At 36.2% G+C, this 27,161-nt stretch overlaps 1 protein-coding gene and 1 non-coding gene across 2 annotated transcripts; one reads left to right on the forward strand and one right to left on the reverse strand.

Annotated features, from left to right (window-relative positions):
• Nucleotides 1-1,300: 1,300 nt before the first annotated feature.
• On the reverse strand, nucleotides 1,301-2,263 carry LOC130680244 (olfactory receptor 14I1-like). The gene has a single exon (XM_057490506.1). The coding sequence runs from the start codon at nucleotides 2,261-2,263 to the stop codon at nucleotides 1,301-1,303; it is 963 nt and encodes a 320-aa protein (XP_057346489.1).
• An 807-nt stretch (nucleotides 2,264-3,070) lies between these two features.
• On the forward strand, nucleotides 3,071-3,235 carry LOC130680510 (U1 spliceosomal RNA). Its single transcript, XR_008993537.1, has one exon. It is a non-coding gene; the product is annotated as a U1 spliceosomal RNA (small nuclear RNA).
• Nucleotides 3,236-27,161: the final 23,926 nt, after the last annotated feature.

Here is a 27,161-nt window from a genome sequence, read left to right on the forward strand (position 1 = left end):
AATTTTTTTTCTCTGATGTCAGCATTACTGGCTGAGATGCTGTTTTTCCCAGGATCATGTCTTGGAGGCAACGAATAATGAAGCCAGAAGATAAGAGTATGGAACAACCAGCAATTTTTTTAATAATGACTGAGAAGGAAAGAAAGAGACTCCCTCTAAATGGGAGGGGCTCCAAGAGTGGAGGCCACTGGGGCTTTAGTGTCTAGGGATTACAAACCAAAGAAAAGGAAGTTTATAGGACTGTCAGTGGCTTGTTGCTAGGAAGACCCCTTGTTTTTCAGGCTGAATTCTCCAGATATCCAGGATGTAGCTCCTTGCTTCCTGTGAGGCCTTGACCCTATTTCCCTCCTGCCTTCCCCTTACCTGGCTCATGAGTTCTACTGGCTGTCCACATCCCACTACTTCTTGCATCATTAGGAATCATGTAGTGTGTGTCAAGCAATGTTTTATATGCTACCTACTACCAAGACTAGCTTCTCCAGGACTACGCCCTGTGACAATCCACCAGATGCCACCCAGGGTCCATGTTCAGGAATATCATGACTAAATTCAACCACAATTGCTATGTTCTTATTTTTTTGTCCTATAAATTATTAACACATATTTTAAGCATTAAAACACTATCACAATGCTTTCTTTCATATGACAAGTATTATTTTATGTTTCTCTTTATTTCTCATGTTTACAAGATATTCTCAAATTTCCTGTGTACAAATTATCTTTTTTCACCTTGCTAAGCCTAAGAAGGATGGACAATCTGCAATATATTTTATGTACTATATGTTTGTGCATATGGATAGACTTGTTAATATAAGTATTCCATTCTGTAATTATCTAATAAAATGACAGAGTATCTGTTTATCTATAGAATGTGGAAATACATTGAAACAAAAAGGCTAGATGAAAAAATTACTATTTTTGGTATAAAATTATACATATGGGTGATTTTAATAGAAAAATAAAACTGATTATTTTCTCACCTTTGTTCATATCAATGTGTGCATATGGCAAAGAAATTATCATTGTAGGTGTTATTAACTTACAAAACCATGGGGTTACTACAACACAAAATATCCACTACATACCACAAAATAATTAGTAACTAAAAAGAGTGTATATAAGTAATAGTAAGCAAGATTTTTCTTTATTAACCACATAATTATCTACTGCTAATTTATTAATAGATCCATCTATTCCTTATCAAATGACCAAAAAACATAATTTTTATGGTAATGTTTTGTACACAAAAAATGTGTTTTGTATACATTTCTACATTAATTATTGAAACATTAACTTCCAGTTAAGGGACAATATCTCTTCTGTGAAACTGGAAAGCTCTTTTAAACATTCTGTCCAGAGCAGATTTAATCTCCCTGTTCCTCAGGCTAAAGATGATGGGGTTCACTAAGGGGGGCACCATGGAGTAGAACATAGCTGTGAGGAGGGTTTGAATACTTGATGAGTTGGAAATATGACCAAAACAACCAAACAATTCAGAAACTATAAAGAGAATAAATGTTGCTATCTGGGGAGAGCAGGTTGACAGCGCTTTGCTCCGGGCTTCTACGGAATGCATGTGGAGCACGGTTGAAAAGATGTAAACATATGAGGTTAATAAGATGACAAAGCAGAATAACATGAGGCAAGAACTTACAGCGAGGGCCACAAACTCAGAAAACTGCACAGCCTTGGATGCTATGTTCATAATTTGAGGCACATCACAGAAAAACTGGTGAATCACATTGGACTTTGTGAAGGGATGACTGAACATGGTCCCTGTGTGGACAGCAGAATAGACCAGCCCACTGGCCCATGAGACACCTGCCACCTGTGTGCACAGACGTGGGGTCATGGTGAGCCCATAGTGCAGAGGGTGACAAATAGCAACATAGCGGTCATAGGACATCACCACAAGGAAAAAGAACTCTGCAGATCCAAAGAAAATATATAGGAAAGTCTGAGCAGTGCATCCTCTGAGAGAAATCAATTTACTGCCCATTAGAGAATTCATGATGGATTTGGGAACAGTAACTGAGATGTAGCCAAAATCTATGAGGGCTAAATTGCCCATAAAAAAGTACATGGGGGAGTGAATATGTGGATCTATAACAATGATGGTAAATGTCAAAAGATTTCCAGCCAGAGCTCCCAGATAAACCATTAAGAATATCAGACCTTGCAAGATTTGGAGCTCCCTGGAGCTTGAGACGTCCATCAGGAAGAACTCTGTGAAGATGCTGCCATTGTCTGTGTTTGCTAACATGCTTCAGTGACCTGTAGTCAATTGATCAAAGGGTAATGAAAATGCTATAAAAAGTGATATGAATTGGTTTATTGAATTAAATATATACAACCCTTATATAATGATTGTACCTTGCAGAGTTCTTATTAATTAACCAAGTGAAATAATCAAAGTGTAAGAAAACACAGTATTAAATACAGTCAATAAACCTTGGAAAATATTAAATAAATACTGTAAATATGCCTAAATACTAAAACCTTTCAATATAACTGGAAAAAATCTTTTTTTTCCCCAATATGGTCTAAAATCAAAACATAATCCAGTAACAGAATGAACAATGATTAAACACAGATATACTGATGAGTGAGACATGGGGTATCTCTCGGCACATATCAGTGTTTCTCAAAGACACCCTGCTGTAAATGTAATATCATTACCCTTCAATTTCTTTCATTAGGCACAAGCCAGGGAGTCCTTTCTTGGAGCTGAAGGGACTTTGACTCTAAGAGACGGGAAATAAAATGCACTGGCTTTTCTGTTTCTTTAGGTATCTCTTTCTGTTGGGCAATGATTTATTTGATCTCTCGCAAATCTCAGGGGAACTACAAATTGCATCCTCCAGGGATGCTGAAGGCACTTCATGCCTTGTTTTTCATAAATATCTTGGCCAATCCATTGAGATTAATTAGAGTGGCAATAGTGTATTTTTAGAGATAACCTTTGAAGATGTTTCATAACCTTTGAGAAAGCACAAATCCTACAAGATGGTTTATGGATCTGTCTTGGTTTAATGAGTAAATAAATGTATTTGTCAAATGTGTGTTGATAATACTTACCTAGCAGAAGAGATACCAATATCACAAAGGTGGTTTTCCCGAGGCAAGACTCATCCATTTGCACTCCTGATACGCTGACCCTTGTTATTTCCCCAAATGTGTGAAACTTGACTCCATAATTTGTGGTAGTGGGGGATTGTGCTTGTGCTTTCCCCTGATATAAAAAAGGAAAAATATGTTTTAATAGAGTGGAAGTAAAATATATCAACGTGCCCAATTCTCATACCTGAACTAATTTAACCAAAAATGTATGATCAAGCTCACTAAATAGTAAAGTTCATGCAATAACTTGAAAATTGGCATCCACAGAATGAAAAGGAGAGTGGCTATCAAAGCACAATGTAAATGCTTATCTAAAACTTAAAACAGTCCCTGATTGTAACTAATGAAAAGGATCTAATGAAAAAAGACAAATGGACAAAATACCAAGATGATCCTGAAAATTATCCCAAGGAAAGGAGTAGAACAACCTTGAATAAGTTCGGGACAAATATCATCAAAATTCCATATTCTAAGATGCATCAGGTCAGTAAGAGATGTATTAACAAAGCAAATATGCTATTTTAAACAGTTCTGGGCTTCATATCGCAAAGGAATCAAAAGTAAAGGACTGTGGAATGTAAAAATGACAAGAAAGGATAGAATAATGTACTTTTCACTGTTGAATGTCTTTAACAAGCACATTGAATTAACAATAACAAAAAATAACCTCCAAAGTAGACATGTCCTCAGAACTTCCTTGTGCAAATGGCAGGAGAACGGATTAGACAAGTAGACCTCTTCAGACCTCATAATGGCAGCACCCAATGTTTTGAAGCCCTGCTTCTGTCTCCTTACCCCAAATAAAGCTCTCTGCTTAATCAAAAGCTGACACTCTGCCCATGCTTTCTTCCTTATGAAAGCACAGTAAATATCCTCTCATCTGGGAAAGGATAACTTATTGAATTTAGGTTCAAGACCTTTTAATAGTAACAATTCTTCAATAACAACTGATTTTTGTGGTTATCTATTTTTTTCTAGTTTTAGACTTTCATTTACAAATCATAAAAGTGTCTGAGTTAATAAATATCTGTTTTCAAAATCAACAAAATATTGCCCCATTTTAAATTTATCATGATGTATAGTTCTTTTTTTAAGATATTGATTTGAATTGAAACATAAAGTCAATAAAAATTTTTGATCCAGGTTTTCTTCCCAATATTTAAATGAGAATTTTCCATTAGTCTATCTCATCCCATGGAATAAATTGCTCATATTACTGTGACAGCAGGCTAATTAAATCCAATGGAAACCTGAGCAACCATACAATCAGACCTATCACCAAAACAATAAAACCATTTCCCTAAACACAAGAAACCATGGTGCATCTCTAGTTACCAATACATCAAGCTGAATGCAACATTTTTCAGAATGTGATTCAATCTAGTACTTTTATTGTTTGTTTCTTTCAGTATTTTTAGAACTAATCAAGCCTAACACCACTACTTGACTGAACTGCTATATGTAAGGAGGTACATAATTAACCTGGGAACTAGTAAATTCTGCTTTTGTCAGAAAATTCAACCATTTTCATAATTGAATATCCTTCAACTAGGCCTTAAATGCTAGAGAAAGAAAACATGTTCTAATGATTTCTAAGTGGCCAGCTAACTTTGTCATGGAGAAGAGTTACACAGGGATTTGAATCAAAGACATACAAAACTTTGATAGCAGTTATTTTATGAATTGCAGCATGTGCATTTATCCCTAACTACAGGAGCTGTTGGTGGCTGATATTTAGATAATACTAGGAGAGACAAGTAAAATAAAATACATTGAACACACATTTCCATCTTTGGAATGTATGTTTAGTTCAGCTAAAGTGCTGGTCCATTTAAAAAAATTTATTCTTGTTAAAGTGTAGTTGATATACAATCTTATATTGGTTTCAAGTATACAAGACTATGTTTTAAAAGTTACCCACATTATTAAATCTTCATCCCAACTGCTAAGGTTACGGTCAACATAGAAAGATGTTGTAGAATATGTTCTCCATGCTTTACTATCATCCTCATGAATAACTTATGATAGTGAATTATTTGCCCCTTTATCCCCCACCCCTTCCCCCCACACCTACTTCAACCCCTCCCTCTTGGTAACCACTAGTCACTCCTCAGTGTCTATGAGTCTACTGCTGTATTGTTCCTTCTGTTTTGCTTTTTTTTATATTCTACAAATAATTGAAATCTTATGGTACTGTTCTTTCTCCACCTGTCTTATTTCACTGAGCATAATACCCTTTAGGTCTACACATGTTGTTGCAAATGTCAGGATTTCTTTTTTTTTAATGGTTGAATAATATTCCATTGTGAATGGGTATCACTTCTTTATCCATTCATCTACTAATGGACATTTATTATAGAAGCAACCCAAGTTGCTTCCATAACTTGGGTATTGTCAATAATGCAGCAATGAACATAGGGGTGCATGTATCTTTTCTAATCAGGGATTTTGATTTCTTTGGGTAAATTCCTAGAAGTGGAATTAGTGGGTCATATGTATTTCTATTTATAGATTTTTGAGGACCTTCCATATTCCTTTCCACAGTGGCTGGACAAATTTACATTCCCACACCCCCTAAAGTATAGGACAGTTCCTATTTCTCCAAATCCTTGCCAACATTTGTTATTTCTTGTCTTTTGGACAGTGTCCATTCTGACATGAGGCACATTGTGGTTTTGATTTACACTTCCCTGATTATTAGTGATCTAATCATCTTTTCATGTGACTGTTGGCCATCTGTATTTCTTCTTTGGAAAACTATCATGCACCTGCCCATTTTTTAATTAGGTTATTTGTTTTTTGGTGTTGAAGTGTATGAGTTCTTTATATACTTTAAATGTTAACCCCTTATTAGATAAACTGCTTACAAATATATTCTCCCTACTGTAGGTTCCCTTTTTCTTCGGCTGATGGTGTCCTTTTAGGTAGAGAGGTTTTGTAGGTTGATGTTGTCCTGCTTGTTCATTTTCATTTCCCTTGCCTGGGGAGATGAGTCCAGGAAAAAATTGCTCATGCTTATGTTTAGGAGACATTTTCCCATGTTTTCTTCCAAGGATTTTATGGCTTCAGGTCGTACATTAGGTCTTTAATCCATTTTTAATTTACTTTTGTTTTTTGGAGTTAGACAGTAATGCAGTTTAATTCTCTTGCATGTAGCTATCCAGTTTTCCCAACACCATTTATTAAAGAGATTGTATTTTTCCCATTGTATGCTCATGGATCCTTTATCATATATTAATTGACTATATATGCATGAATTGATATCTGGCCTCTCTATTCTTTTCAATTCACCTATATGGATCTGTCCTTATGCCAGTACCATACTGTTTTGATTGCCATAGCTTTACAGTATAGCTTGAAGTCAGAGGCCTAGTCCCCCAGCACTGTTCTACTTTCTCCAGATTGCTTTGGCTATATGGGTTAAAATGTGCTCCATATGAATTTTAGGATTCTTTACTCTAGTTCATTGAAAAATGCTATTGTTATTTGATAAGGACCACATTCATTTTAAATTGCTTTGAGTAATTTTGCTCAATCCAATTTTTAGTTTTAGTAGATTTTTGGTGGAGTCTTTAGAGGTTTCTCTCTATATATCATGTCATCTTCAAATACAGTTTAACTTCTGCCTTTTTTCTCTTTATCATGTCTGATTGCCATGTGTAGGACCTACAGTACTACATTGAGTAAAAGTGTGGAAAGTGGACATCCTTATCTTGTTCCTTATCTTAGAGGAGAAGTTTTTAGCTCTATGCCATTGAGTATGATTTTAGCTGTGGGCTTGTCATATGTAGACTTTATTATATTGAGATACATACCCTCTCCACATTGTGTCGAGAGTTTTTATCATGAATGGATGTTGAATTTTGTCAATTGCTTTTTCAGCATCTATTGAGAGAATCATATTATTTTATCCTTTCTGTTGATGTAGTCTATGACATTGACTGGTTTATGAATACTGTACCATCCTTGCATCCCTGCAATAAATCACACTTGGTCAACATGGATGATCCTTTTGATGTATTCTTCAATTTGGCCTGCTAATATTTTGTTGAGGATTTTTGCATCTGTGTTCATCAATTATATTGGTTCATAATTTTCTTGTAGTGTTTATCTGATTTTCGTATTATAGTGATGCCTGCCTCATAGATTAAGTTCGGAAATATTCTTTCCTCTTCTAATTTTTGGAATACTTTAAGAACAATGGATTTTAGCTATTGAAATATTTGGTAGAATTTTGTTGTGAAGCCATCTGGTCCTTGAATTTCCTTTCTTGGGAATTTTTTGTCTACCAATTAAATTTTATTACAGGTAATTGATCTGTTCAGATTTTCTGTTTCTTCCTGGGACAGTCTTGGAAGGTTTTATTTTTCTAGGAATTTGTCCATTTCTTCTAGGTTGTCCAATTTATTGGCATATATTTTTTCATAGAATTCTCTAATAATTCTTTGTACTTCTGTGGTATCCATTGTAACTATTCCTTTTTTATTTCTAACTTTGTTTATGTGTGTACTCTCTTTTTCTTGATAAGTCTGGTCTGGGATTTATCTCTTTTGTTTATTTTCTTAAACAACCTTTGATTTTGTTGTTTTTTTCCTACTGTTTTGTTTTCTACATTTTATTTATCTTTTCTCAGATCTTTATTATGTTCCTCCTTCTACCAACTTTAGACTTTGTTCTTTTTTTTCTGGTTCATTTAATTGTGAGGTTAGACTATTTGGGATTGTTTTTTTTTCCTTGAGGTAGGCCTGTATTGCTATGTACTTCACTCTTATAACTGCTTTTGTGGCATCCCACAAATTTTGGACTGTTGTAACTTTATTTTCATTTGTCTCCATGTTTTGCTTGATTGCTATTTTGATTATTTCATAGATGTATTTGTTATTTAGAAACATATTGTTTAGCCACCATTTGTTAATGGGATTCTTTTTTCTTTGTATAATTTACTTCTAATTTCATACTGTTGTGGTATTTAAAGTTGTTTGATACAATTTCAATCTTTCTGGATTAATTGAGGATCTTTTTGTGACCTAGTATGCAATCTCTTCTGGAGAAAGTTCCATCTACACTTGAGAAAAATGTGTATCCTGATTCTTTTGTGTGGAATATTCTGTAGATATCTGTTAAGTCCCTTTGATTTAATGCATTTTCAATTGCTTGTGTGTCTCTTCATCCTTATTTATTTTGTCTGTTTGATCTGTCTGTTGATTTGAGTGGTGTGCTATAGTCTCCTAAAATGAATTTATTGCATTCTATTTCCCCCTTTAATTCTGTTAGTATTTGTTTCGCATATTTAGGTGCTCCTATATATTGGTTGCATAGATATTTATAATGGTCATATCCTCTTGTTGGACTACCCTTTTCTCATTATAGACTGTTCTTCTTTGTCTCATTACTTTCTTTGTTTTGAAATCTATTTTGTCTGATAAAAGTACTGCTATTCCTGATTTTCTCTCCCTGTTATTTGCATGAAATATTTTTGTCTATCTTTTCCCTCTCTCTGTGTATGTCTTTGGGTCTGAGATGAGTCTCTTGTAGGTAGTCCATAGATAGGTCTTGTTTATATATCTATTCTGACACTCTATGTCTTTTGATTGGTGCATTCAACCCATTTAGATTTAAGGTGATTATTGATAGATAAGTACTTACTGCCATTTTATTAATTGTACTCTGAATATTTTTATAGTTCTCCGTTCCTTCCTTCTAATGTTATACACTCCTATTGTTATTTGATGTTTTATTTAGTGTAGCACTTGGATTTCCTTTTAAAATTTTTGGGTATATATTATAGACTTTTGGTTTGTGGTTACCATAAAGTTCATGGACAGCTTCCTGACTATATAGTAGTCTATTAAATTGATGATGGCTATATTTCAAACACAATTTAAAGCATTTCTTCTTCTTCTTCCTTCATACTTTATGTATTAGATATCATAATCTGTATGTCTTATGTATCCCTTGATTGAGTTTTGTGTTTAGTTGGTTTTTGTTTCAATTTCATAATTGGTGGTTAAGTGATTGATCTACAATATTTACTGTGATCTACAATATTTATTGTGGGATTTTTCTACTGTTGAAAACTAGTCTAAAGAACATTTCCATCTACAGAATTCCCTTTAATATTTTTATAATGCCATTTTGCTGGTTATAAATTCCTTCAGTCTTCATTTATCTGAGAAACGTTTAATCTCTACCTCAAATTTAAATGATATCTTGCTGGGTAGAGAATATTTTGTTGAAGTTTCATTTGTTTCAATATATTAAATATTTCATGACACTCTCTTCTGGACTGTAAAGTTTCTGCTGACAAATCTGCTGATAGGACTTTCCCTTGTAAGTGACCTGCTGAGAAGTCTGCTGATGATTTTCCCTTATAAGTAATTTTTTGTCTCTCTGTCTGCTTTCAATACTCTCTCCTTATACTTAATCTTTGTCATTTTAGTTACTATGTTTTGGTGCTGTCTCTCCGGAGTTGCTTTTGTTCAGGCTCTCTGCTTTTCCATGACCTGAGTGTCTATTTCTTCCCCAAGTGGGGGAAGTTTTCAACAATTATTTCCACTAAGATACTTTTTATCCCTTTGTCTCTTCACCTTCTTATACCCTTATAATGCAAGTACTGTTTTCCTTGAAGTTGTCACACAGCTCTTTTAGAATACTTTCATTCCTAGAGATCCTTTTTTCTCTCTGTTTATCAGCTTTACTGTTTTCTTATTCTATAATTTCGATATCATTGACTGTCTTCTCTACTTGCAGAATCTACTATTCATTCCCTCCACTGTATATTTCATTTCAGTTAATGTATTTTTCATCTCTGAGTGGCTCCTTTTCAGCTCTTATATTTCTGTGTGGAAGTTTTCACTGAGATATTCAATACTTTTCTGTAGATGAGTGAGCATATTTATGACTGTTACTTTAAAATTTTTATCCATAGGATTGATGATCTCTGTTTCATTTAGCCCTCTTTCTGCTATCTTATCCTATAGTTTTGTTTGGAATTTGTTCCTCTATCTCCTGATTTTGTCAGTCTTTCTGTGTTTTTTACTTTGTATTAGGTGTATCTTCTATGCTTTTTTGTCTAGGAAACAATGTCTTTATGAACAATGCATTCTGTGATGCTCAGAAACTCATGACATTTTACTGTCCAGTGCTTGGTTCTCCTTTGTGTTGGAATCCCAGTTGCTGTTTGTGCGGTTATCAATGGGGCTGCCTTTTTTACTGTCTCCTGACAGTCTCACAGTCAGCTATGCAATTAGTTCACCTCAAACAGTGCTTTTTCCTTTTTATTTTTTTTAGGTTCATTTTTTTTTCTGTAGATCATTTTTTATTGAAGGGTAGTTGACACACAGTATTACATTAGTTTCAGGTGTACAACACAGTGATTCAACATTTATATACATAATAATACTATGTAACAGCTATCACCATACAAAGTTGTTACAATACTTTGACTATATTACTTATGCTATACATTACATCCCAGTTACTTATTAATTTTACAATTGGAAGTGTGTACTTTTTTTTTTTTGTGAGGGCATCTCTCATATTTATTGATGAAATGGTGTTAACAACAATAAAATTCTGTATAGGGGAGTCAATGCTCAATGCACAATCATTAATCCACCACAAGCCTAATTTTCGACAGTCTCCAATCTTCTGAAGCATAACGAACAAGTTCTTACATGGAGAACAAAATCTTACATAGTGAATAAGTTACATGGTGAACAGTACAAGGGCAGTCATCACAGAAACTTTTGGATGTGCTCATGCATTATGAACTATAAACAGTCAGTTCAAATATGAATACTCATTTGGTTTTTCTATTTGATTTATATGTGGATACCACATTTCTCTCTTTATTATTATTATTTTAATAAAATGCTAGAGTGGTAGGTAGATACAAGATAAAAGTAGAAAACATAGTTTAGTGTTGTAAGAGAGCAAATGTAGATGATCAGGTGTGTGCCTGTAGACTATGTGTTAATCCAAGCAAGACAAGGGCAATAAAACATGAATGTATGCAGAAGATTTCTCTCAGAACAGTGGGGGTGAGGTTCTAAGCCTCACCTCTGTTGATCCCCAATTTCTCACCTGATGGCCCCCCTGCAACTGTGCCTGTCTTAGGTTGTTCCTTCCTTAAGGAATCTTACCCATCTCTGGCTAACCAGTCATCTTCCGGGGCCATACAGTGAAATGTAAAGCTGGTAAGTGAGAGAGAAGCCTTATTGTTTGAAAGGTTAGCTTTTTACTTCTTTGCATATTAATGCCCTGTGGCTTCTATGCCCAGCATTTGTCTTGAGGTATCTTTACCACTTGGAAGAATTATGATACTCGGTAAATTTGATATGAGGCACGAGTTCTATTTCAGGGTTGTAATAAGGAAGGAAGAAGAAAAGCTATAGAAGAAGCAGGAGGAAGAAAACATGGGAAGATTGATTATTTCTTTCACATATCTTCTTGTACAATAACTTCAGCATGTATAGGTTTTAAACTACTAATTAAATTGTGCACACACATTTACATAATAGGAGTATAGTTACATAACCAAAGCATACCTGTAATTACCATCCATTTCCAGTGAAACCAAGAAAATCAGTTAGACACCTTAGGCATTTGTGAAAACTTATTTATGATATGATGGATATTGTCCAACTGAACTTGAACAGTCTGAGAGAAATCAGACAAATTAAAACAACCCATTCTTGGGGACTGTTCACATCCCATATGTTCTTTTACCAGTAAATAGTCTGTAGTTGTAAGATTTTGGAGCGCTACAATTCGCAATTCTCCTAAATTTTGTTTGAGTTCCAACAGTATAGATCCAGCCAAATTTGTTCTTTTACTGTTTGCACAGGCCAGCTTAGATATCTCCTTATTCATTCCCATGGCAAGTCCAGGAACTGGTGGGATGAGTGCATCTACACCTGTAGCAGTGCGTGGATCTTTGTTGGGGATTTTTGATGATCATCTTCTGGCATGAGTCTTCCAGAGAGTGCTGACGTTGCAAGTTCTTTTTCATATCGTATCTAAGTTCATTTTTGGGGTAGCCAAATTAGGCTTTGATCCTCTGTATAAACACAAAGAGGCCCTTTGCCTACACTTTTATATGCATTTATACCCTTTTGTAGAACTCATTGGAGGTCACCACACAGGAACTGCCTTTTTTTTTTTTTGGTATCACTAATCTACACTTACATGATGAATATTATATTTAATAGGCTCTCCCCTACACCAGGTCCCCCCTATGAGCCCTTTTACCGTCACTGTCTCTCAGCGTAGCAAAATGTTGTAGAATCACTACTTGTCTTCTCTGTGTTGTACAGCCCTCCCCTTTCTCCCAAACCCCTATGGATGCTAATCTTAATACCCCCGTTCTTCTCAATCACCCTTATTCCTACCTACCCACCCATCCTCCCCAGTCCCTTTCCCTTTGGTTCCTGTTAGTCCATTCTTGAGTTCTGTGCTACACTTGCTGTTTTGTTCTATCAGTTTTCTTTTGTTCTTATATTTCACATATGAGTGAAATCATTTCGTATTTCTCTTTCTCTGCTTGGCTTGTTTCACTGAGCATAATACCCTCCAGCTCCATCCATCTTGCTGCAAATGGTAGGATTTGCCCTTTTCTTATGGCTGAATAGTATTCCATTGTGTATATGTACCACATCTTCTTTATCCATTCATTTATCGATGGACATTTAGATTACTTCCAATTCTTGGCTATTGTAAATAGTGCTGCGATCAACATAGGGTTGCACTGGTGTTTCTCAAACGTGATTGCTGCATTCTTAGGATAAATTTCTAGGAGTGCAATTCCTGGGTCAAATGGTAAGTCTGTTTTGAGCATTTTGATGGACCTCCATACTGCTTTCCACAATTGTTGAAATAATTTACATTCCCACCAGCAGTGTAGGAGGGTTCCCCTTTCTCCACAGCCTCGCCAACATTTGTTGTTGTTTGTCTTTTGGATGGCAGCCATCCTTACTGGTGTGAGGTGATACCTCATTGTAGTTTTAATTTGCATTTGTCTGATAATTTGTGACGTGGAGCATCTTTTCATGTGTCTGTTGGCCTTCTGTATTTCTTTTTTGGAAAACTGTCTGTTCAGTTCCTGTGACCACTTTTTGATTGGGTTATTTGTTTTTTGTTTGTTGAGGCATGTGAACCCTTTATATATTCTGGACGTCACGCCTTTATCGGATCTGTCATTTTCAAATGTATTCTCCCATACTGTATGGTTTCTTTCTGTTCTGTTAATGGTGTCTTTTGCTGTACAGGAGCTTTTCAGCTTAATATAGTCCCACTTGTTCATTTATGCTGTTGTTTTCCTTGCCCAGGGAGATATGTTCAAGAAGAGGTCTCTCATGTTTATGTCTAAGAGCTTTGCCTATGTTTTCTTCCAAGAGTTTAAAGGTTTCTTGACTTACATTCAGGTCTTTGGTCCATTTTGAGTTTATTTTTGTATATGGGGTTAGACAATGGTCCAGTTTCATTCGCCTACATGTAGCTGTCCAGTTTTTCCAGCACTATCTGTTGAAGGGACTGTCATTTCACCATTGTATGTCCATGGCTCCTTTATCAAATATTAATTGACCATATATATCTGGGTTAATGTCTGGAATCTCTAGTCTGTTCCATTGCTCTGTGGCTCTGTTCTTTTGCCAGTACTAAATTGTCTTGATTACTATGGCTTTATAGTAGAGCTTGAAGTTGGAGAGTGAGATCACCCTACTTTATTCTTCTTCTCATGATTGCTTAAACTATTCACGGTCTTTGGTGTTTCCATATGAGTTTTTGAATTATTTGTTCAAGTTCATTGAAGAAATTTGCTGGTAGTTTCATAGGGATGGCATCAAATCTGTATATTGCTTTGGGCAGGATAGCCATTTTGATGATATTAATTCTTCCTAGCCACGAGCATGGGATGAGTTTCCATCTGTTAGTGTCCCCTTTAATTTCTCTCAAGAGTGACTTGTAGTTTTCAGAGTGTAAGCCTTTCACTTCTTCAGTAAGGTTTATTACTAGGTATTTTATTTTTTTTGATGCTATTGTGAATGGAGTTGTTTTCCTGATTCTCTTTCTGTTGTTTCATTGTTAGTGTATAGGAAAGCCACAGATTTCTGTGTGTTGATTTTTTGTATCCTGCAACTTTGCTGTATTACAATATCAGTTCTAGTAGTTTTGGGGTGGAGTCTTTAGGGTTTTTTATGTACAGTATCATGTCATCTGCAGATAGTGGCAGTTTAACTTCTTCTTTACCAATCTGGGTTCTTTGTATTTTTTTGTTTTGTCTGATTGCCATGGCTAGGACCTCCAGTACTATGTTAAATAACAGTGGTTAGAGTGGGCATCCCTGTCTAGTTCCCGATCTTAGAGTAAATGCTTTCTGCTTCTTGCTATTCAATATAATGTTGGCTGTGGGTTTATCATAGATGGCCTTTATTATGTTGAGGTACTTGCCATCTATACCCATGTTGCTGAGAGTTTTCATCATGAATGGATGTGAAATTTTGTCAAATGCTTTTTCAGCATCTATGGAGATGATCATGTGGTTTTGTCTTTCTTTTTGTTGATGTGGTGGATGATGTTGATGGACTTTCGAATGTTGTACCATCCTTGCATCCCTGGGATGAATCCCACTTGGTCATGGTGTATGGTCCTTTTGATGTAGTTTTGAATTCGGTTTTCTAATATTTTGTTGAGTGTTTTTGCATCTACTTTCATCAGGTATATTGGTCTGTACTTTTCTTTTTTGGTGGGGTCTTTGTCTGGTATTGGTATTCCGGTGGTATTAGCTTCATAGAATGAGTTTGGGAGTATCCCCTCCTCCTCTATTTTTTGGAAAACTTTAAGGAGAATGGGTATTATATCTTCCCTGTATGTCTGATAAAATTCTGAGGTAAATCCATCTGGCCCGGGGGTTTTGTTCTTTGTTAGTGTTTTGATTACCACTTCAATTTCTTTGCTGGTAATTGGGCTGTTTAGATTTTCTGTTTCTTTCTGGGTCAGTCTTGGAAGGTTATATTTTTCTAGGAAGTTGTCCATTTCTGCTAGGTTTTCCAACTTGTTAGCATATAGGTTTTCATAGTATTCTCTAATAATTCTTTGTATTTCTGTGGGGTCTGTCGTGGTTTTTCCTTTCTCATTTCTGATTCTGTTGATTTGTGTTGACTATCTTTTCCTCTTAACAAGTGTGACTGGTGGTTTATCTATTTTGCTTATTTTCTCAAAGAACCAGCTCGGTTTCATTGATTTTTGCTACTGTTTTATTCTTCTAAATTTTATTTATTTCTTCTCTGTTATTTATTATGTCCCTCCATCTGCTGAACTTAGGCCTCATCTGTTCTTTTTCCAATTTCGATAATTGTGACATTAGACCACTCATTTGGGATTGTTCTTCCTTCTTTAAATATGCCTGGATTACTATATACTTTCCCCTTAAGACTGCTTTTGCTATACGCCACAGTAGTTGGGGTTTTGTGTTGTTGTTGTTTGTTTCCATATATTGCAGAACCTCCATTTTGATTTCGTCATTGATCCATTGATTATTTAAGATCGTGTTGTTAAGCCTCCATGAGTCTGTGAGCCTCTTTACTTTCTTTGTACAGTTTATTTGTAGTTTTATGCCTTTGAGGTCTGAAAAGTTGGTTGGTAGGATTTCAGTCTTTTGGAATTTACTGAGGCTCTTTTTGTGGCCTAGTATGTGGTCTATTCTGGAGAATGTTCCATGTGCAGTTGAGAAGAATGTATATCCTGTTCCTTTTGGATGTAGAGTTCTATAGATGTCTATTAGGTCCATCTGCACTACTGTGTTGTTCAGTGCTTCCGTGTCCTTACTTATTTTCTGCCCGGTGGATCTATCCTTTGGGGTGAGTCGTGTGTTGAAGTCTCCTAGAATGAATGCAAGGCAGTCTATTTCCCCCTTTAGTTCTGTTAGTATTTGTTTCACATATGCTGGTGCTCCTCTGCTGGGTGCACATATATTTAGAATGGTTATGTCCTCTTGTTGTACTGTGCTCTCTATTATTATGTAGTATCCTTCTTTATCTCTTGTTACTTTCTTTGTTTTGAAGTCTATTTTGTCTGATATTAGTACTGCAACCCCTGCTTTCTTCTCGCTGTTGTTTGCGTTAAATATGTTTTTCCTTCCCTTGACTTTTAGTCTGTACATGTCTTTGGGTTTGAGGTGAGTTTCTTGTAAGCAGCATATAGATGGGTCTTGCTTTTTATTCCATTCTATTACTCTGTGTATTTTGATTGGTGCATTCATTCCATTAACATTTAGGGTGACTATTGAAAGATATGTACTTATTGCCATTGCAGGCTTTAAATTCGTGGTTACCAAATGTTCAAGTTTAGACTCTGTAGTATCTTACTGCATAGGTTAGCTTGTTTATTGAGCTGTTATATACACTGTCTGGAGATTCTTTCTTCTCTCCCTTCTTATTCCTCCTTCTCCATTCTTCATATGTTCGGTGTTTTGTTCTGTGCTCTTTCTAGGAGTGCTCCCATCTAGAGACGTCCCTGTAAAATATCCTGTAGAGGTGGTTTGTGGGAAACAAATTCCCTCAGCTTTTGTTTGTCTGGGAATTGTTCAATCCCACCATCATATTTACATGATAGTAGTGCTGGATACAGTATCATTGGTTCAAGGCCCTTCTGTTTCATTGCATTAAATATATCATGCCATTCTCTTCTGGCCTTTAGGGTTTATGTTGAGAAGTCTGATGTTAGCCTGATGGGTTTTCCTTTATAGGTGACCTTTTTCTCTCTAGCTGCCTTTAAAACTCTTTCCTTGTCCTTGATCTTTACCATTTTAATTATTATGTGTCTTGGTGTTGTCCTCCTTAGATCCTTTTTGTTGGGGATTCTGTGTATTTCCGTGGTCTGTTTGATTATTTCCTCATCCAGTTTGGGGAAGTTTTCAACAATTATTTCTTCCAAGATACTTTCCATCCCTTTTCCTCTCTCTTCTTCTTCTGTTACCCCTATAGTACGGCTATTGTTCCTTTTGTATTTATCACACAGTTCTCTTAATATTGTTTCATTCCTGTAGATTCTTTTATCTTTCTCTATGTCAGCTTCTAATCGTTCCAGTTCTCTGGTTTCAATTCCATCAATGGCCTCTTGCATCCTATCCATTCTGCTTATAAACCCTTCCAGAGTTTGTTCCATTTCTGTAATCTCTTTTCTGGCATCTGTGATCTCCCTCTGGACTTCATCCCATCTCTCTTGCATAATTTCTCTGCATCTCTGTCAGCATGTTCATGACTTTTAATTTGAATTCTTTGTCAGGAAGACTGGTTAGTTCTGTCTCCTTCTCTGGTGTTATCTCTGTGATATTTGCCTGCCTGTAGCTTTTCCTTTTCATGGTGATAGGAATACTTTGCAGAGCTGGGACGAGTGATGGCTGGAAGGACTTCCTTTCTTGTTGGTTTGTGGCCCTCTTCTCCTGGGAGAACAATGACCTCTAGTGGCTTGTGCTTGGTAGCTGCACGCAGACAGGGCTTCTGCTTCCTGCCTGGCTGCTATGGAGTTTATCTCCGCTGTTGCTGTGGGTGTGTCCTGGCTCTGGCCGCTGCTGCAATGTGGTGGAGTCGCATTGGAGGAGGAGCAGCCGGGAGGCTATTTATCTCAGTAAGGGGCCTCTGTGCTCCCTGCATCCCAGGGGATTTGGGTGCCCAGATATCCCCTGATTCCCTACCTCTGGATTAAGTGTCCTGCCCTGCCCCTTTAAGACTTCCAAAAAGCACCCGCCAAAACAAAACAAAGAACACAAAAAATATGTATATAAATAAATAAATAAATTTTAAATTAAAGAATAAATAAATAAATAAATAAATGGCTGCTCGTTTTTCTTTATTCTCCAGTGCCAGCCTCAGGCATCTGCTCACCGGTCTTGCTGCCCTGTTTCCCTAGTATTGGGGTCCCTATCTCTTTAAGACTTCGAAATGCACTCGCCAAAACGAAACAGAAAAAAAAAAAAATGGCCGCTCGCTTTTCTTATGTCCTCCTGCGCCAGGCCTCTGGTACCCTCTTACCGTTTTTGCTGCCCTATTTCAGTAGTATCCAGGGCCCCACGCATGCACTGTCTCTGCTCTTGTCCGGATGGTGGGTGCTGGTTGTTCAGCAGTCCTGGGCTCTCTCTCCCTCCCCCTCTGCCTATTCTTTTCCCGTGGGGAGCTGGGGGAAGGGGCGCTCAGGTCCCGCCAAGCCGGGGCTTGTATCTTATCCCCTTTACGAGGCACTGGGTTCTCACAGGTGTGGATGTGGTCTGGATATTGTCCTGTGTCCTCTGGTCTTTATTCTAGGAAGAGTTGTCTTTGTTATATTTTCATAGATATATGTGGTTTTGGTAGGAGATTTCCGCTGCTCTACTCATGCCACCATCTTGGCTCCACCCCCCCTCAACCAGTGCTTTGTAAGCAGAGCACAGATGCTTCTGCTGGGATCATTGTGGGTGGGGCTGCCCTCTGCCTTTCCTAAAGTGGTTGCACTGCTGAGCTAAAGGGATGGGCAGGGCAGTTAGGTGGCACAGGAGTGAGCTGCCATTGAGAATAAAAGAGTTCTCAGAGCTGTTCATGCAAGTACCTAATTATTTTGGCTAAAATGGGGCTGAAAAACATGGGAAAGCCTCTCTTGTTGCCATGCAGTAGAGTCTCCCTTCCTGCCAGGCAGCAAAGTCGGATGCTGCTTGAGCATGCATCTGGGTTGGAGGGAAGGTTCACTAGGATCCACTTCAGGGTTGAGCTGCCGGTAAAATGAATGGAGCATTTTGGGCTTCCAAGAACATCCGACCTACTGTGCTTAGGGATGGTTTGGGAAGTGTTGTCCACCTGCTGTTTTTCCTGTAGAGAAAGCTCCATGCATACTTCACACCTCTGACAACCATCACACTGTTGGAAATTCTTTCAAATTTCCAATACTGTGTTAGGTCTCAGAGGGTCCAGTGGAGCATACCTATTCTTCAAAAGATGCAGGAGTCTCAGCCTCCTAGAGTGCTCCAACTCTCTCTGAGGTTCAACCCCGATAATCAACAGAATCTAATGCAATGTGCACTCATGTTCCAAGATCTGGTCACCAGGGCCAGGAATGCTATTTTCCTGAGCACCTATCCCAGCCCACTTTATTCCTCTGACTCCTGCCTGTGGACAGGGATTGGGGAAAATCTGGGTTTCTGATTAAGAATGGCTAGGACTCTTTTCTCTTATCTGTGTGGTCTTCTCTTTCTCACCAGGTATAGGAGGCCTGTTCTTCAGTCTTAAGGTCATTTTCAGAGTTAGGTGTACTTGGTATAGCTACTTCCTTGGCTGTATGTGTTTAGAGGGAGTTTTCGCCTTGCCTTCCTTCTCTGCCATCTTTTTCCCTCATATCTATGGTTCTATTTTATAAAAAAAAGAATACACTAGCAGATACCTTACCTTTATTCACTCACATCATATGGTGTAAAGATACATAGGTATAGAATATGTTGGCCTCTTAATCACCAAGTAGTGTGGTTGAACTTATTATCAAATCCAATTTTTACATAAGAGTCAAATGCACAATCCCCTCCATCAAACCCTTAATAATTCTATCTTAAAAATTGTAATCTATATATGGTCAACCAATATTCGGTAAAGGGGCCATGGACATACAATGGGGAAATGACAGTCTCTACAACAGATGGTGCTGGCAAAACAGGACAGCTACATGTAAGAGAATGAAACTGGATCACTGTCTAACCCCATACATAAAAGTAAATTCGAAATGGATCAAAGACTTGTATGTAAGTCATGAAACCATAAATCTCTCAGAGAAAAACATAGGCAAATATCTTAGACATAAACATGAATGACCTCTTCTTGAGCAGATCTCCCTGGGCAAGGGAAACAAGCTGAAATGAATAAATGGGTCTATATCAAGCTGAAAAGCTTCTGTACGGCAAAGGACACCATCAACAGAACAAAAAGGTATCTTACAGTTTGGGAGAATATATTCATAAATGACAGATCCGATAAAGGGTTGACATCGAAAATATATAAAGAGCTCACACACCTCAACAAACAAAAAGCAAATAATCCAATTATAAAATGGGCAGAGGAACTGAATAGACAGTTCTCTAAAGAAGAAATTCAGATGGCCAACAGACACATGAACAGATGCTCCACATCGCTAGTTATCAGAGAAATGCAAATTAAAACTACAATGAGGTATCACCTCACACCAGTAAGGATGGCTTCCATCCAAAAGACAAACAACAACAAATGTTGGCGAGGCTGTGGAGAAAGGGGAACCCTCCTACCCTGCTGGTGGGAATGTAAATTAGTTCAACCATTGTGGAAAGCAGTATGGAGGTTCCTCAAAATGCGCAAAACAGACATACCATTTGACCCAGGAATTCCACTTCTAGGAATTTGCCCTAAGAATGCAGCACTCCAGTTTGAAAAAGACAGATTCACCCCTATGTTTATCACTGCACTATTTACAGTAGCCAAGATATGGAAGCAACCTAAGTGTCCATCAGTAGATGAATGGATAAAGAAGATGTGGTACATATATACAATGGAATATTAGTCAGCTATAAGAAAAAAAACCGATCCTACCATTTGCAACAACATGGATGGAGCTAGAGGGTATTATGCTCAGTGAAATAAGGTAGGCGGAGAAAGACAAGTACCAAATTATTTCAGCCATATGTGGAGTATAAGAACAAAAGAAAACTGTAGGAACAAAACAGCAGCAGAAGTACAGAACCCAAGAATGGACTAACAGTTACCAAAGGGAAAGGGCCTGGGTAGGACGGGTGGGAAGGGAGGGATAAGGTCTGGAAAAATAAAGGGGACATTACAATTAACATGTATAGTGTGTGTGGGATACGGAGAGGGCTCTGCAACACAGAGAAGACAAGTAGTGATTTTACAGCATCTTAATATGTTGATGGACAGTTACTGGGACCGGGTATGTGGGGGGGACTTGGTGAAGGGGGGAACCTAGTAAACATAATGTCCTTCATGTAATTGTATATTAATGATAACAAAATAAAATTTTAAAAAAATTGTAAACTATAGTTATGGTTTTTATGCTCATATCCAGGACCCCCTGCTGAGGCCCTGGTCTGGGCAACAAAACCTTGTCTAAATAGATAAAAAACTAAAGTATCCAAATATTTCATTATTAAATGCATTCAGCAAAGTTGCAAAATACAGAAGAAATATACAGAGATCTGTCACACTCCTATTCGCTGATAAAAAGATAATACAAATAGAAATCAGGAAAAAAATCAATTTTCAGTTGCAGAGAAAAAAATACATAGGAATAAACCAAACCAAGGAGGTGAAAAATCTGTCCTCTAAAAACCATGACACAGATGAAAGAAATTGAAGAAGGCACAAATGAATGGAATACTATCTCATGCTCATCGATAGGGAGAATTAAAATTATCAAAATGGACATCGTGCCAAAAGCAACTTACAGATTCAATGTAATACCTATGAAAATACCAGATACATATTTAATGAACTGGAGCAAATAACGCTAAAATTTATATAGAAGTAAAAATACCCCAAATCACCAAAGTGATATTGGGAAAGGATACAACTGAGGGTACTACACAGCCTGGTTTCAATGTATACTACAAAGATACAGTGACTTAGATATGGTACTAAATCATAAAAAGACACAGATCAATGGAACAGACTAGAGAGCCCATAAATAATCCCACGACTATTTAGTCAGTTTATATATGACAAAGGAGGCAGGAAGATTGAATGGGAAAGAGATAGTCTCTTCAACAAATGGAATTGGTAAAATTGGACAGCTTTGTGTAAGAAATAAAATGAAAGTGAATTACTAACACTATGAATAAAAATAAACTCTAAATGGAATAAAGACCTAAATGTAGGACATTAAAACATGAAACTCAAAGAAAACACAGGCAAAATCCCTTGAGCTTAAGCATGAGTAAATCTCTCATGGGCAAAGGAAACAAAAGCAAAACAAACAAGTGTGGCTATATCAAACCAACAGTCTTCTATATAGCATAGGAAACCATCACAAAACAAAAAGGCAACCTGATGTATGGGAAAATGTATTAGCAAATGATATATCTGATAAGGGGGCAACACCCAAAATGTATAAAATATCATGAGCCAAAAACAACAAAATTAACATAGTTTAAAAATTGGAATAGGATCTATATAGACAGTTTTCCAAAGAAGATATACAGATGGCCAACAATTTCATTAAAAGATGCTTCACATCACTGATCATCATGAAAATTCAAAGTAAACCCACATTGAAATATCACCTCACTTCAGTTATAATGGCCACAATCCAAAACACAAGAAATACCAAGTGTTGGTGAGGATGTGGAGGAAAGGGAACCCTCTTATACTGTTTCTGGGAATGAAAATTCATGCAGCCACTATGGAAAGCAATATGGAGTTTCCTTAAAAAACTGAAAATTGAAATACCACGTGACCCAGTAATTTCACTTCTAGGAATTTACCCATATAAAACAAAATCTCTGATTTGTAAAGATATAAGCATTCCTATGTTTATTTGTAAATTATTTACAATAGGAATTATATGGAAGCAACCAATGTGTCCATCAATAGATGAATGGATAAAAAAGATGTAGTACATATATATGATGAAATACTATTGTTATTATTTCTTATTTTGGTATCATTAATGTACAATTACATGAGCAACATTATGGTTACTAGACTCTCCCTATTATCAAGTCCCCACCACATACCCCATTACAGTCACTGTCCATCAGCATAGTAAGATGCTACAGAATCACTACTTGTCTTCTCTGTGTTATACTGCCTTCCCTGTGTTCCCCACCCTACATATGTGTGCTAATCATAATGCCCCTTTTTCACCCTTATTCCTCCCTTCCCACCCATCTTCCCGAGTCCCTTTCCCTTTGGTAACTGTTAGTCCATTCTTGGGTTCTGTGATTCTGCTGCTGTTTTGTTCCTTCAGTTTTTGCTTTGTTCTTATACTCCACAGATGAGTAAAATAATTTGATACTTGTCTTTTTCTGCCTGGCTTATTTCACTGATCAGAATACCCTCTAGCTCCATCGACGTGGCTGCAAATGGTAGGATTTGTTTACTTCTTATGGCTGAATAGTATTCCATTGTGTATATGCACCACATCTTCTTTATCCATTCATCTACTGAAGGACACTTAGGTTGCTTCCATTTCTGGGCTATTGTAAATAGTGCTGTGATAAGCATAGGGGTGCAATCTGTCTTTTTCAAACTGGGCTGCTGCATTCGTAGGGTAAGTTCCTACAAGTGGAATTTCTGGGACAAATGGTATTTCTGTTTTAAGCATTTTGAGGAACGTCCATACTGCTTTCCACAATGGTTGAATTAATTTACATTCCCACCAGCAGTGTAGGAGGGTCCCCCTTACAATGAAATATTATTGAGCCATGAAAAGAAAAAGTCCTGCTCTTTGTGACAGCATAGATAAACATAGAAAGTATTGTGCTAAGTGAAATAAGCCAGTCAGAGAAAGACAAATACTATATGATTTCACTTATATGTGGAATCTAAAAGCAAAACAAAACAAAATGAATAAAACAGCAGTAGTCTCATATACACTGAGAACTGACTGGTGATTACCATGTAGGAAGGATTGGGGCAGATGAATGAAATAATTGAGGTAGATTGAAAGGCACAAAATCTCAATCATAATGTAAATTTGTAATGGGATGAAGATACATCATAGAGAATATAGTCAATAATTCTGTAACATCTTTCTATGTTGACAGATATCAAATGCTACACTAGTCAGTATAAGTATTTAATGTAGACAACAATCAAATCACTGTATTATAACCTTGAAACCAATTTATTATTGTATATTGACTAAAGTTCAATAAAAAAGAAAGGAAGAAAGAAATACATGATATCTTGCCATTTTTAAAACAAGAATGGAACTTGAGGGTATTATGCTAATTGAAATAAGTCAGATGGAGAGACACAAATGCCATATAATTTCATTTGTATTTGGAACCTAGGTGACAAAGTAAATTAACAAACAAAACAGGAATATATTTATAAATACACAGGAAAATAACTGGTGGTTGCCATAGGTGAGAGTTGGTTCAGATGGGTGAAATTGGCAAGTGGGATAAAGAGGTACAAACTTCTAATCTTAAAATGCTTAAGTCATGGGGATGAAAGATGCAGCATAAAGAATATAGTTAATAACAGCATAATAACTTTGTATGGTGATAGATGGTAACTACACTGATTGTAGTGAGATTTAATATATAAAGTTGTAAAATCATTATTTTGTACACTTGAAACCTATATAGTACAATGAGTATATTTATATGAAATAATGAAAAATATCAGTGAAGTAAAATGAAAAAAAATCCAATAAACCTAATATGCTCTAAAGAGGATGAAACCAAAGAGACATACACTGAAGCTCATTATAACTAAATTGTCAAAAGTTATAAAGAATAAACATCTTTCACCAGGAATTTTTCAGGCTGGAAGGGAATGGCATGATATATTCAAAGTACAGAAAGCAAAAGATATTCAAAACTAGAAAACAATACATGACAAATTTGTCCTTAAGAATTGATGGATAAAGTGTTTATCATACAATCAAAAGATAACAGATGTTAATGCACACATATACCAATGGATGAATCATCCAGAGAGAAATCAATAAGAAATATTGGACATAGAAAACACATTATACTAGATGAACTTAGAACATATATGCAAAGCATTTCATCCCAAAATATAAAAAGCACATTCTCTTCAAGTGTACATGAAACATATTCCAGATTAGATTACATGTTAGGCCATAAAAGAACTCTCAATAAATTCAATGTTGTTGAAATCATACCAAGCTTCTTTTCCTGCTACTAAAGTATGGAACTAGAAATCAATTACACAAAGAAAAATGGAAAAAAACTCCACACACATGGAAATTAAACTGCACACGACTAAATAAATAACCAGTTAATAAAGAAATAAGGAAATTTTTAAATACCTTGAGGCAAATGAAAATAGAAAAAGACATTGAAAATCTATGGTATGCAGCAAAAATGCTTCTATGAAGAAAGCTCATAACGATTTAGTCCTGTCTCAAAAAACACATAAAATCCTAATAATCAAATTACCTTTACACATAAAGTAACTAGAAATAAAAAACCAAAAGTTAGTAAAAAGGAGGATGTAATAAACATTCAATGGAAATAAATGAAAAAAAAGAGTATAGAATAATCAATTGAAAAGATCAGTAAAAGTAACAACTGGTTCATTAATTTTTAAAACTATAGCCAGGCTTATCAAAACTAGAGAGGGAGAGAGAGGCAAAATAAATAAACAGAAATGAAAGAGTAAGACTTATAAATTATACCACAGAAAAACAAATTGGTAAACCTTGAAGAAATAGACAAATTGCTAGAGTCATAAAATCTTCCACAAATGAATCATGAAGATATAGAAAATATGAATACACTGATTACAATAATAAAGTTTGAAAAAAGTACAGCATGAAAAAGCTTTAGAAGTGAATTCTAAAAAGATTAAAAGAATTGGTGCTATCCTTCTCAAATTACTCCTAAAAGTTAAAAAAATAACTTCCAAATTCATTAAACATGGCCGTTATTACACTGATTTCAAAACAAAAGTAAACCACAAAGAAAATTACAAGCCAGTAATTTTGATGAGCATAGATGCAAGACTTCAACAAATATTATCAAAGTAAAATGAACAATGCATTAAAATATCATACACTACTATCAAATGAGATGTCCCAAGTATTCATGGATGGTTGAATATTTGTAAATCAATCAGCTTGTTACACGATATTAACAAAATGAAAGAAAAGTCATGTGATCATAGCAAAATGTAGTAGAATCACCACTTGTCTTCCCTGTGTTGCACAGCACTCCCCTGTCCCCCACCCCCCACAATATACATGCTAATCATAATAACCCCATTCTTCCTTTCCAACCTACACTCCCATTCTCCCCATTCTCTTTCCCTTTGGTATCTGTTAGTCCATTCTTGGGTTCTGTGATTCTGCTGCTGTTTTGTTCCTTCAGTTTTTCTTTATTCTTATACTCCACATATGAGTGAAATCATTTGGCACTTGTCTTTCTACACCAGGTTTATTTCACTGAGCATAATACCCTCTAGATCCATCCATGTTGTTACAAATGGTAGGATTTGTTTTCTTCTCATGGCTGAATAATATTCCATTGTGTATATGTACCACATCTTCTTTATCCATTCATCTACTGATGGACACTTAGGTTGCTTCCATTTCTTGGCTATTGTAAATAGTGCTGCGATAAACATAGGGGTGCACCTGTCTTTTTCAAACTGGAGTGCTGCATTCTTAGGGTAAATTCCTAGAAATGGAATTCCTGGTTCAAATGGTAAGTCTATTTTGTGCATTTTGAAGAACATCCATACTGCTTTCCACAATGATTAAACTAATTTACATTCCCACCAGCAGTGTAGGAGGGTTCCCCTTTCTCCACAACATTGCCAACATTTGTTGTTATTTGTATTTTGGTTGGTAGCCATCCTTACTGGTGTGAGGTGATATCACATTGTGTTTTTAATTTGCATTTCTCTGATGACAAGCGATGTGGAGCATCTTTTCATGTGTCTGTTGGCCATCTGAATTTCTTCTTTGGAGAACTGTCTGTTCAGCTCCTCTGCCCCTTTTTTAATTGGATTATTTCCTTTTTTTTGTTGAGGTGCATGAGTTCTTTATATGTTATGGATATCAAGACTTTATTAGATCTGTCATTTACGAATATATTCTCCCATAATGTAGGGTACCTTTTTGTTCTATTGATGGTGTACTTTGCTGTACAGAAGCTTTTCAGCTTTATATAGTCCCACTTGTTCATTTTTGCTTTTGTTTCTCTTGCCAGGAGAGATATGTTCATGAAGAAGTCGCTCGTCTTTATGTCCAAGAGATTTTTGCCTTTGTTTTTTTCCTATGAATTTTATGGTTTCATGACTTACATTCAGGTCTTTGATCCATTTTGAATTTATTTTTGTGTA

Source organism: Manis pentadactyla, chromosome 13, assembly GCF_030020395.1.
Source record: "Manis pentadactyla isolate mManPen7 chromosome 13, mManPen7.hap1, whole genome shotgun sequence".
Classification (NCBI taxonomy): Eukaryota; Metazoa; Chordata; class Mammalia; order Pholidota; family Manidae; genus Manis; species Manis pentadactyla.